Here is an 11327-nt window from a genome sequence, read left to right on the forward strand (position 1 = left end):
GCGTCGGGATTGCGTTACACGCCAGCTGCGTGCAGCTATAAAGAGCATTGGGTTGCTAAACTTGGATTCACATTTGCTTACAATATAAAAACTAAGTCGTTTACAAATACAAACAGATTGACGGTGCACCACAAATATAACATTAGCAACATTGGCTAACACGGATAGGAGCGTCTTATAATGTAAACACATGAGTCTTAAATCCAATAGTGATGTTTTAGCATGTATTGCATGCAGTTCAATCTAAAATATGCGACCTTGAGGTCCCGGAAACGATATTAGCACCGCCAAATCCAAATATTTGTATCACTGTCAAAGTTACTGAATTGGCCCTCGGCGGAACCAACATGGCGACAAAATTTAAGCCAAATCCGAGCAATTTACCGGCGCGCTGTGGCGGTGGGGTTTCATATAACAGCTATTAGAATGTAGGATCTGGTCTGGTGCTACGAAAACATAACAAAAATTGAGTCCAGCGAATTTTATCATAAAGAAGATTTATACATCGCCTAAATGGCATCGTTAGTCGTCTCCTAAAAATACAGATTTCGATTTTATCCTAATTGTGTTTTTTACACAAGAATCGTCCTGCCCCATGAGCCCTGCATCAGGGTGGTAGATTCACGGAGTTTATTACAGTTTTAGAAATATCTGTTTATTTTCTCTGTGCGGGGGCGGTATGCATATACAGGGTACAAACATGTCGCTGAAGCCGGAATTCCGTTTGAGATGATACGAATGCTGGAAGCTAATAAATCATGGGCCGACTTCACGGGGGTGTTATTGAAAAGCAAATACGTTCCCGCTTTAAAAGGAAAGTCAACCGTGTAGGTTAAGATCAAACAATTCAATATTGAACATCAAACGGCGAAGAAAATGCAAACGTAGGTTGAGCAAATTTACCAACGTTGACTAAATAGTGATTTGATAATTATCCCAATCTTACAAACCCTAAATGCACCAGTAAATATTTGACTTATTAAGGCTGCGCGATTGACGCCAAAGCTTAGCCCGCAAACAAGTAAGTAGCGAAATATCCTCTCTAAAAACTGATTGCATTACGCAGGCCTGCCGTATAAGCTGGCTTACACAGTCAAATTTATCAGTTAATTTCAGTATATTTACCAAAAACTAACATTGATTTTAAAACCGCAGAGTAACCTCGCCTCTTCTGCCGCCTGTTTGCCGTGTTTGCGAAATTAGTTTAAAAACAAACCAACTACAAGTACCATCTAAGCTTGCTGCTATAATATTTACAAGCCTAGAGTAGTTCAGTATGTATATATAGCAGTACAGTGTTATGGTTCATAAGACCGAACTGTCACGTTGCTGAGCCCAGCGTCTCGCCTTAGGGATCTGTTTTAAACCGACCCTGCCTGTTGAAGTGATTTGCCTTTTTCTTTTCACCGGAAGACAACGAACGACCGCGATATTTTATGTGCAAACATTATATCCATACTCTCGCTTATTCTGAGTTACCTTTAGTCTAGTTGTTTAAGTGTTTTACTTTTGACTTGTAAAATCACAGTCATTATCATAGCACGATCAAGCATACGCTTTGCTCGCTTCCTTCTGATACAAAAGTAATAGAACCCCACGCCTCGCGATCAAAGTAATTCGATTATTATGGATCTTAGAGTCCCTTCGTTCAATACCTCGCATTCATTTTTCTTTGTCGATAAAAGCGCGATCTTTTCTGTAATTTTTAACATCACGTCATATCTTTTGTCATTTCGGCTTTAACGTCTCGGTTCGGTGGATTTCGGAAGCTAATCTAAAAGACGTTAGCCGCAACTGTCTCTTGGCCCGCTTACGTTAAATCCACCCAACGCCTAATGCTGCATCGTCGAGCCGTGAATTTGCAGCGATTATCACGAATATGTTTGCGGAGCTGTAAGAGAAAGGTGAGTGGGCGGCGCATATAATTCGGTCCATCGCTGCTTTCAAATTGAGGAGTAAATATCAACGTCGCGACGACAGAACAACGGACACCACTACTACCAACTTATGGTCACAAATTGTTAAGGGCGATGACATTATTGCTTTGAAAAGAATACAGCGTGGCATTCCAGGCCGACCTTGCGCATGAGGTTTTCGATTCTGAGCCGCGAGCAGGGGAATGACGAAGTATCCTGGCTCGTCGAAACCGGAAACCGATGCGGTGTGTTCGTCTGGATTCGTCGGTGGGAAAGAATCGCGCTTGTTTCACGGGTATTACGTCATAATAGTTATTGTTCTATAGACATCGATGGGAAGCGCTGTGCAACTCGCATGGGAATTTAAAAGTTTTCGAACACCGAAACCGAACCGCGCCGGAAGAACGATGCGCGTCGCCAAATCGCGTCTCCCGGGTGCGATTTGGAATCAAAGCCGACCTCAAATCGAATTTGCGTCGATTTGCGAAGAAACGTCGAAAAGTTCGTAAAGTGCTATCGCTTGTAACCTCGCCAATGACGCAAGAGGGTAAATCGAATATAGACGTTATTTCCTGCAGTCGTAGCCAGTGAATAGACGTTTTGTACCACGCCCTATATGTATACACACCGACCGCCGGTACCACATTATCTGGCGAACGAGAATGCTCAGCAAACATCTGGACACGTGTATTGGACATGACGTCACATTGCGACAGCGTCCCGAATACTGAGGTTGTTTAAACACTGGTTAACCGTAGCCTGGCAAATGTTAACCCGTGACCGCTAACTATATGTAATTGTATAATATATTGGGATAAGATGAAGACGCCAAATGAGTTACGTTATAAATGCTATACTTCCCATAGTAGGGTGGGGGAGATGGGACACCTTAAGCACATAATATCCAAATATCCCGATCGTGTTTTAAACACCTATAACAACGGTCTATGAAAGTCGTGAGAATATGGTTTATAATTCCTTGAATGTTCTTTGTTTACTACCAAATGGGACGGGAACATAAAGTTAAAAGGTGTCCCATCTTCCCCAACCCTACTATATAAAATTGTATAATATAATAAAACAAAGACGCCAAATGAGTAACACTAAGAATGCTACTTTATAAATTGCTTGTAATTCTTCAAAAGTACCCTATATATATTGAGTTAAGTTGATGTAATTCTGTTGGTAATTACATCAAACACGTCGTTTTTTTTATTTACGGTGCTGATTCGCTTTACAATAGGGGAAGATGGGACACCTTTTCATTTTATTTTCCCGTCTCATTTGGCAGTGAACAAGGAACATTCAAAGAATTATAAAACCATATATGCTCACAACTCCTGTAGACCGTTGTTAATTGTTTAAAACACGATCAAATTATTCGGATATTATATACTGAAGATCTTCCTCTACCCTACTATATCACAGATTAAGCGAAATAAAGAACAAAAACATATAAAATATCATCCAGTGATTTAGTTTTTTCAACAATGCTCGCTGTTGTGTAAGCACTGATTTACTTTTTGCAGATAATCTTCTACGTCAATTTTATAAATTTTGCAATCTTGATTAATTTTAAAATAATCGAATCAGCATCTTATGTAAACAGTGATCGATATTTTCCGATATTTTTCGTTAGAGTTTTATCAAAGCAAAAATGCCACGTATTTATAATTAAAACAAAAGTGTTTTTTGATCAGTTTCAATATAAGCATGAACGCTCATATATGCAATGTATATTGCACGTTTCGGATTAATTTTTAACCTAATTTAAAATCGCTCAAGATGATTTTATGTTTTTAAAGTAAAACGTACAGTAAGAGGTTGGGGGAAGATGGGACACCTTTCATTCTATTTTCTTGTTCCATTCAGTGGTTTAAACAAAGAACATTCAAAAAATTATAAAAAACGGATCCTCACGGCTCCTCACTATAGTAGACCGTTGTTAATTGTTTAAAATAGGATCAGGATATTTTAATATTATGTGCTAAAGGTGTCCCATCTTACCCTCTGTATCATATGAAATGAAAACGATATTTTACATACGGGCTGTCAGGCTCGTATTGAGACCTTAAATTGCTTCAAATCCTAAAACCCCTTAATTTCTCACAGTCCAGGTTCGCCCAAATACACACAACATGTGGCATTCGGGTAAAAATCTTGATGTTATGAAATATTTATCCCACCATGTGAGGTGACGTAATGGTGACGTAATATAAACGAGTAAAGGCAGTCCATGATTGTCGGTTCTGTAAAAATTGGCGAATGGTTTAGTAACACGGGGTCTGCTACGCTTTTTGGGGTCTATAAAATAAAGTAGTGGCGAAAATGCAGCCATTGTAAAACAAATTGAGGAAAAATCGTTTTTACAACAAATTAGAGACGAAAAAAGTTTATTTAAAGTATAGAAGCAAAAAAGCATTTTAAAATAAATTGGTACAATAAACATACGTTTTTTAAACAAATTTATGACAAAAAAACTGTTTTTGTGGTTGTATTTAGATCACGTGCACATAGACAAGTAAAGGGGGCAAGACGGGAAATCTAGAATTTGCGAAACGCCATCTGTCTGAAATGTGGTTTTAGGCAAAACGCGTGGGCGAGTTACTAACACACAATCTTACCACCTCGGTGATCCATAAGGCGATTATTTTTATTGAAAGCAAACCTTGAATCAATGTTCGCCTACCGTTCAGTTCTTGGTACATGCAGGAGTACGTATTATGACGACAAAACGATTGTGACGTCATATGGATGCGCGAAATTGGCCCTTATGTAAAGGTAGCATTCAGACACCCTTGTGTAAGATTATTATCGATCAATAAGATCTTAAATCGGATGACCGCTGGGCTATTCAGACTTGCCACAAAAGATTTATTTTATCCCCGCCATGGTAAATGTTAAATACAATAGAAATCACACAGCTTAGACATCCCGCGCGTTTATTTTTAGCATATTAACTGCCATGTACAGATTTAGTGGGTCGTTACAACCATCATTATGCTCTGTATTCTCACTTAACAGGTGGCGGTATTGCTATAAGCTGTAAACAACGTTGGGGGTAGATCTTATATGACCGTGTATTGAACAGAACGTCACGTTTACAATCAGTGTCGCAGCCAAGGGAGGGAGAAATTCTAAAAAAAGTAACGTTTTTTTAAACTACGTCCCTATTTTTTCGGGCTGTATAACTGTATTTTATCGCTTTTCAGGGGGGCGAAATTATAAAATAAATGAAAAAATGAACATATTTTTAACACCGGTCCGTTATTTTTTCGGGCTGTGCCATTGTTTACATTCATAGCCGTGTATTGAGCAGATCCTCACGTTTATATTCATTGCCAGCCAAACAAGAACAGATTTCGCTTGGGCCTTGTCACCTCGATGTGAAAGGTACTCCTATAGACCCCATCGATTCTTAAACGACAACAGACCGTGTTTTACTTTCACTTATGGCCGCAGAATGTTTACACTGCCCATATAATGAAAGGTCGAGTTAGGATTTCGCTCTAAGGCAATTGTGAGCGATGTGTTTACCCTAAGCCCTAAATCCGCTGACCCGTTTCTGTTTAACGTTACGCAAACTTAAATAACTCGGAACCTACGTTTGAACTGTGTAGGCGCGCGGGGCTGTCGAATTTTAGAAGCTTAGTATAACCACAACGCGCCGATACATTGTTGTTGTCGCGCATACGGAATTCCGCAACAGACAAAAAATGCTACGGGCGAAACAGGTGCAACCAAATTTGTAGGGCATGCCGCAGGTCGAATTACCTTTACCAAATTCCTGTTGTTTTTAATATAAACTCAAATGGGAACTACACAGCAAAAGTGCAGCGGAGGCCTGATTTTAGAGAACCGAGCACTGAGACGGTTACGGAGGCCGCACACGTCTGTTACGTGAGGTACCCGTGAAACGCCGGCAACAGGTCACAGTTCGGGCGTGCAGTTCTTTGTATTCGTCACACAATGTAACTATGACGTAAGCGCGAGGACTGTGACGCCATGGACACATTGTTGAGTGCGTACACCAAATTTTGAAATTGAACTTTCTGTAAACAAAATACCTTGAGTCCAAATTACATATATAGTAGGGCGGGGGGAAGATAGGACACCTTTAGCACATAATATCCAAATATCTTGAATCCTGATCGTGTTTTAAACAAATAACAACGGTCTATGGGAGTCGTGAGGATACGGTTTAATATTTCTTTGAATGTTCTTTATTTGCTACCAAATGGGACGAGAAAGTAGAATGAAAAGGTGTCCCATCTTCCCCCATCCTACTATTTTATTATAAAAGTCTAAATTTACACGAAAGGAATATTAAAAGTCTTACCGGATCCGCAAAATATTGTAAACTTTAAATCGCAATAAATTTAATTTCTCCACCATCTGAAATAACTGATAGTTTATCACATCTGGTTTTAGAAAGTCGGCTTTGACTGGTATATGTTTGTATAAAAGGGGTCAGATTTGTATTCTTTTAGCGATCTTATTTTTATATTTCTACACTAAAAGATAAAGTAGGCTTTTGGAAAACACGATCAGGATATTTGGATATTATGGGCCAAAGGTGTCCCTTCTTACCCCACAGTACTTTTAAGTTGGTGCAATTTGTCAACATTATTGTTAAATTTAATAAAGAGGCTTAACAACCGATATGATGTCCCACAGAGGCGCCTTAACCGAATGCGACTCAATCGACACTTAATAATAAATCACGCCAGAGAAACTCGCCATCCTTGAAGTATAGGCTAGAATGGCTGGATGCTAAAACAAATTTCGAAGTCTTATTCATCTCTTAAATAATGGGCCTATATTATTTTTAAAATAAAAATTGTAAGTTGAACGGAATAAAATGTATTAGTTTAAGATTATTCATAAGTTTCAAATAAAGTTTGCTCTCACAATAAAGATTATAACCTTAATTTTAAAGAGGACGTTTTTAAACCTTCAAAAAATAGTTAATAGTATAAAGGCGTTATTGTCTTAAAAGAGCTTATATATTTCACCTAAAAAAGATATTTTAAACTTGGCGAAAAAAGAGATCAGAATTTTTGACCAATAATAACACAGCTATGATACCCGTAACCAAATTGGCAGTGAACATGTACCTCCATAATGTTTTTCTCCATGCTACCCCACCTTACCGCAATTGTTGAAGAAAAATCATATTACCCATATTGGCAGACAAGTTCAATTATCAATTGCCCAATTTTCGTCGAACCGGTTGTGTATTTGACGAATCCACGACAAGGGACCGTCTGTTGTACGCTTCAGTGCCATTTGCGTCACTAATATAGCTTTGCGAGCAAAGAAGACATTATTTCCTACTAAACGTCGGTCTGTATCTGTTTATCGGATGTTTTTGAAAACAGCAGATGCCTCAGATTTAGTTGCCATTCAATGCAACAGGCCCGTGAAATAGCTTCCACGACCACAAAGACTTGATTAAATTACCCGATCCGTTACCACGCGAATTAAGCATACAACGTACCGGTTTAATTCCCTCTATTCTAACCTAACTTAAGAGCAACCTGTACAAATACTTTACAAAATATCAAAAGTGCTTGTTCCCAAGGCTCAGACGTGCTACTTCGTAATTAGACGTCGTAGTGTTGAAACTACTTCATTATTTTGTAGTCCCTTGGAGATGTAGGTTTATATATGCCGGTGCGAATCGCGTTCGTTTTGCCAATTTTCACGGGCTACAATCAGATGCGATTCACATTGTTAACCCACTATTAGCAGATACGGGAATGTCGTTTTTGTATTGAAGTGAAATCGGGTGGAAATTCTAACTCCCCGCTTATCAAAGCAATCATGTAGTTTGCTACGTTTGTTATCACGGCAACATAACATAGTAAAGTGCAAGTAAGGCAAGCATAGAGCAAGTACCAAGGTAGTATGAAATTGTATATTAGCGTCGGGAAGATGGGACACCTTTAGAACATAATATTTAAATATTCTGATCGTGTTTTAAACAATTAACAACGGTCTGTGGGAGTCGTGAGGATACGGTTTTATAATTCTCTGAATGTTCTTTGTTTACTACCAAGTTCTCACGACTCCCATAGACCGTAGGTAAAGTTTAAAACACGAAAAAGTGTCCACACTTCCCCGACCCTACTATATATCAAAGCTAAAAGAACAAGAAATATAAAACACTTCATTAGTGTTATAATAATAAATTTTTCTAATTGTGTCTATCAAAAATTCCAGGAAGTTTCTTCAGTTAGACATGTATAGTTTACACTTGCAGCCATAGAAAGCAAGGTAATGGGAACAGTTTAAAATCATGTCAAAAACTATTCGTAGTTCCCTATGCCTTCTTTTCATTGTGATTTCTATATTCAACCTAATTCACTGGGGGATTTCCCTAAACCGCAACAGGGTGAAAATCAAGCAGTTAAACAAGGACACTGTGTTTGTGAGAATTGGTAACGAGTATTGTGGTCGTTTGAAAAATAGGTAAGATCACGTCATGTGTATTTTAGTTGCGCTTATGTCTGAGAATAAATGTCATCGTTTCAGTGATGTGTTCCCAAGTGACTGACTCGTTGGTAGTCGAGTCATAATAACTAAATGATACGTTTATGAAGAACAAATATAGCTCCGTTGGGTAAGACGAGACACCTTTAGCACATGATATCCAAATATCCTAATTGTGTTTTAAACAATTAACAATAGTCCAGAAAATAGAATGAAAAGGTGTCCCATCTCCCCCACCCTACTATAACTTAGAGAATTCATTTGTTTAGCTTCTCATAATAGATGTCTTGCATACATACATTAGTAGCACATCTGTGCGCATGGTATAACAGTGAAATGTGCGCAAGGTATGTCATGTGTAATGGGCCGTATATCGTGTTAATACAACCTGCATTAAGCTTGGTTAATGGAACTGTATATTGACATTAAAAACCGCCCTAAAAACCACCGTAAAAGCCGCCGTAAAGGCCGTGTTTTATTCGTGTTTATTGCAGGGCGTTAGAGACGAGAGAAGGAGACATATATTGCGCGAGATACAGAGAAAACATTGAATTTATTCGGGGGGAATATTACACCACGGTTCTTTCGTCTATACTTGGTATACGAAACACACCAGACGTTTACATTGAGCAGGCAAGCATATTTTAAACATGCTCAGGATATTGTCTGTCAATTGATTCCCGTGCGGTCTTTGGTTTTGTCTGGCTACACAAATTTTGCCGGGCATTCGTGCGTTACGAAAACGTTGCACCGGTTGCTTCCCGGAGAAAGTGTATTACGTGATCGGAATATTTCGTTTAGTAGGTGTATAGTAGGGTGGGGAAGACGGGACACCATTTCGTGTTTTAAACAATTAACAACGGTCTATGGGAGAGTGAAGATAAGTTTTTTAATTCTTTGAAAGTTTTTGTTTACTAATAAATGGAACGAGAAAATAGAATAAAAAGGTGTTCCATCTTCCCCCTCCTTATACTCTAGTTACGTATTGAGTTACCGATGCCTATTTACAAATTAAAACATGCGTTTATTACCACTGAATCGAGCTGGAATTGTTTAGTTTTATTGCAATCCCGAAACATTATCGCGTAACTTTAAGCTGTAGTTACTTTTCCCAAGTTAAACACGCAGTAAACTAACTATCGGTCCACCATACGATACCAAATAATATCAACAAAAAATAAGTAAACATTAAAAAAAAACATTAATTGTACCTGTAGGTCAAACCAGATGCCGAACTTTGGCAGGGCGTTTGGAAAAATCTAGAAGCTGCTGGCTGGCGCCCACTCGCGGTTGTGTCCATTACTCTTTTTATCCCCGATCTTCAGACGGTTGAGTTTCCGCCCTACCTAAAAGATTGCATCAACTGTAAATTGGACAAGGAGTACAATGAGGTGAGGCAAAGGGTTGAATATTAATTTAGTATAACCCTATTATAGTACCGTAAGGAAAGATGTTTTAAACAATTAACAACGGTCTATGGGAGTCGTGAGGATACGGTTTTGTAATTCTTTGAATGTTCTTTGTTTACTACTAAGCTTGACAAGAAAATATATTTAAATAGTGTCCCATCTCCCGAAACATGGGCCATCTTACCCCAACTTACCAGAGAACTTATATCATGCCGACTTATGCTTAAAGTATTTATTAATATTTTCAGTTAACGCCCGAAGAAAGCAACTTTCTTACGCAGTGGAGTGACATGATTTTGCTTGATTACGTCACTGGTGACGTAGACCGCGTCATAGGTCACGTGCATAACCTTAAATGGGATGATCGTTCTTTTAACCGACCCGTGCATAATTTAATGAAGGACCAAGAAGGTAATACCGAGCAAGTTATTTCGCGTGCTTAAGACGTCAAGTTTTCAACTATACGCGTTTAGATCGTTGGAGATTGTAGAATGTCGAATAGGGCTGTGAAACTTTTATTAGGGCCAGATATTAATAAACTGGGTGAATCTTCTTGCAGGCCGAAGGCAGTTTAAATTTGGCACTTTTTCGCCGTCGTCGCAGTTTTTACGCTTCGCAGGTTGCACACACGCATGATTAATATTATAGCTCTAAATATAACACCCCAGTAGGGGTAATGGATCGATTGTCGCCTAAATCCTAGGGCCCATGGCGTGCCATGCTGCAGGACCTCACCCACATAGAATAGAATAAAACACCTCAGTAATTGTTTTATTCCAGCAGTCAATACCCTTAAAGCTAGATAAAAGCAGCCATAACATTTACACAATTTCGCAGGTTCTCTATATTTCTTTGACAACGAATCAGCTTTCGGACACAGCTACCGCTTGCTGGCGCGCTACCAGACTCTCCATGACGTCACGCTTAAGCGGGTTTGTGTCTTTTCGAGAAGAACCAAAAAGAAACTGACAGAACTCGCCGAAAAAAGCGTTAACGTTTTAAAAGAAAATTTCAGAGGCACCGAATTGGTTCCACCGCTGCCCGAAAAAGATATTTTGACTTTAAAAACGAGATTATTAGAAGCTGACACACACGTTCGGTTAGGATGCTCGTAAAATACGCCGCATTTTCTCTACCCAACATCAGAGTCATAAAGACTTTTTACAGTCGACGTAAATGATAAATATTCTATCAAAATATGCTCCATAGGCGTATTTTAAGACTCTTAAGACTCAAAAGTTCTTTTCAGTTTCGTATTTTACAACACAAGAAAAGCTTCTCTCTGGCGTTACGTTATGTAGGTCTGGGGGAGATTGCAAAAATCAACATAGGCCTAAATTTTACCACGACATTTTATCAAACAATACTTAACGAAAACGAGTAAAAAGAGACGCATACTTATCTCGGATGCATTTGGGTTTATAGCACATAAAGTGTCGGACCTTTGCCAAACCAGGGAGTAAAGAAAGCGTATGGAAGAGCGTGACGCACATATCTTTTGTGCACC

The 11327-nt window shown here is 38.8% G+C and overlaps 1 protein-coding gene across 1 annotated transcript; it reads left to right on the forward strand.

Annotated features, from left to right (window-relative positions):
• Nucleotides 1–8111: 8111 nt before the first annotated feature.
• On the forward strand, nt 8112–11221 carry LOC149740864 (four-jointed box protein 1-like). The gene is made up of 5 exons (XM_089873072.1): nt 8112–8390; nt 8906–9044; nt 9629–9802; nt 10069–10231; nt 10658–11221. The coding sequence occupies exons 1-5, from the start codon at nt 8218–8220 to the stop codon at nt 10933–10935; spliced, it is 927 nt and encodes a 308-aa protein (XP_089729198.1). The 5' UTR covers nt 8112–8217; the 3' UTR covers nt 10936–11221.
• Nucleotides 11222–11327: the final 106 nt, after the last annotated feature.

This window comes from Ciona robusta, chromosome 2, assembly GCF_009617815.1.
Source record: "Ciona robusta chromosome 2, ASM961781v2".
NCBI classification, from domain to species: Eukaryota; Metazoa; Chordata; class Ascidiacea; order Phlebobranchia; family Cionidae; genus Ciona; species Ciona robusta.

Coding starts and splice junctions, on each gene's coding strand:
- LOC149740864 (XM_089873072.1), top strand. CDS start 8,218: ATGTCAAAAACTATTCGTAGTTCCCTATGCCTTCTTTTCATTGTGATT. Junction 8,391..8,905: donor TGTGGTCGTTTGAAAAATAG/GTAAGATCACGT, acceptor TGTTTATTGCAG/GGCGTTAGAGACGAGAGAAG. Junction 10,232..10,657: donor TTTAATGAAGGACCAAGAAG/GTAATACCGAGC, acceptor ACAATTTCGCAG/GTTCTCTATATTTCTTTGAC.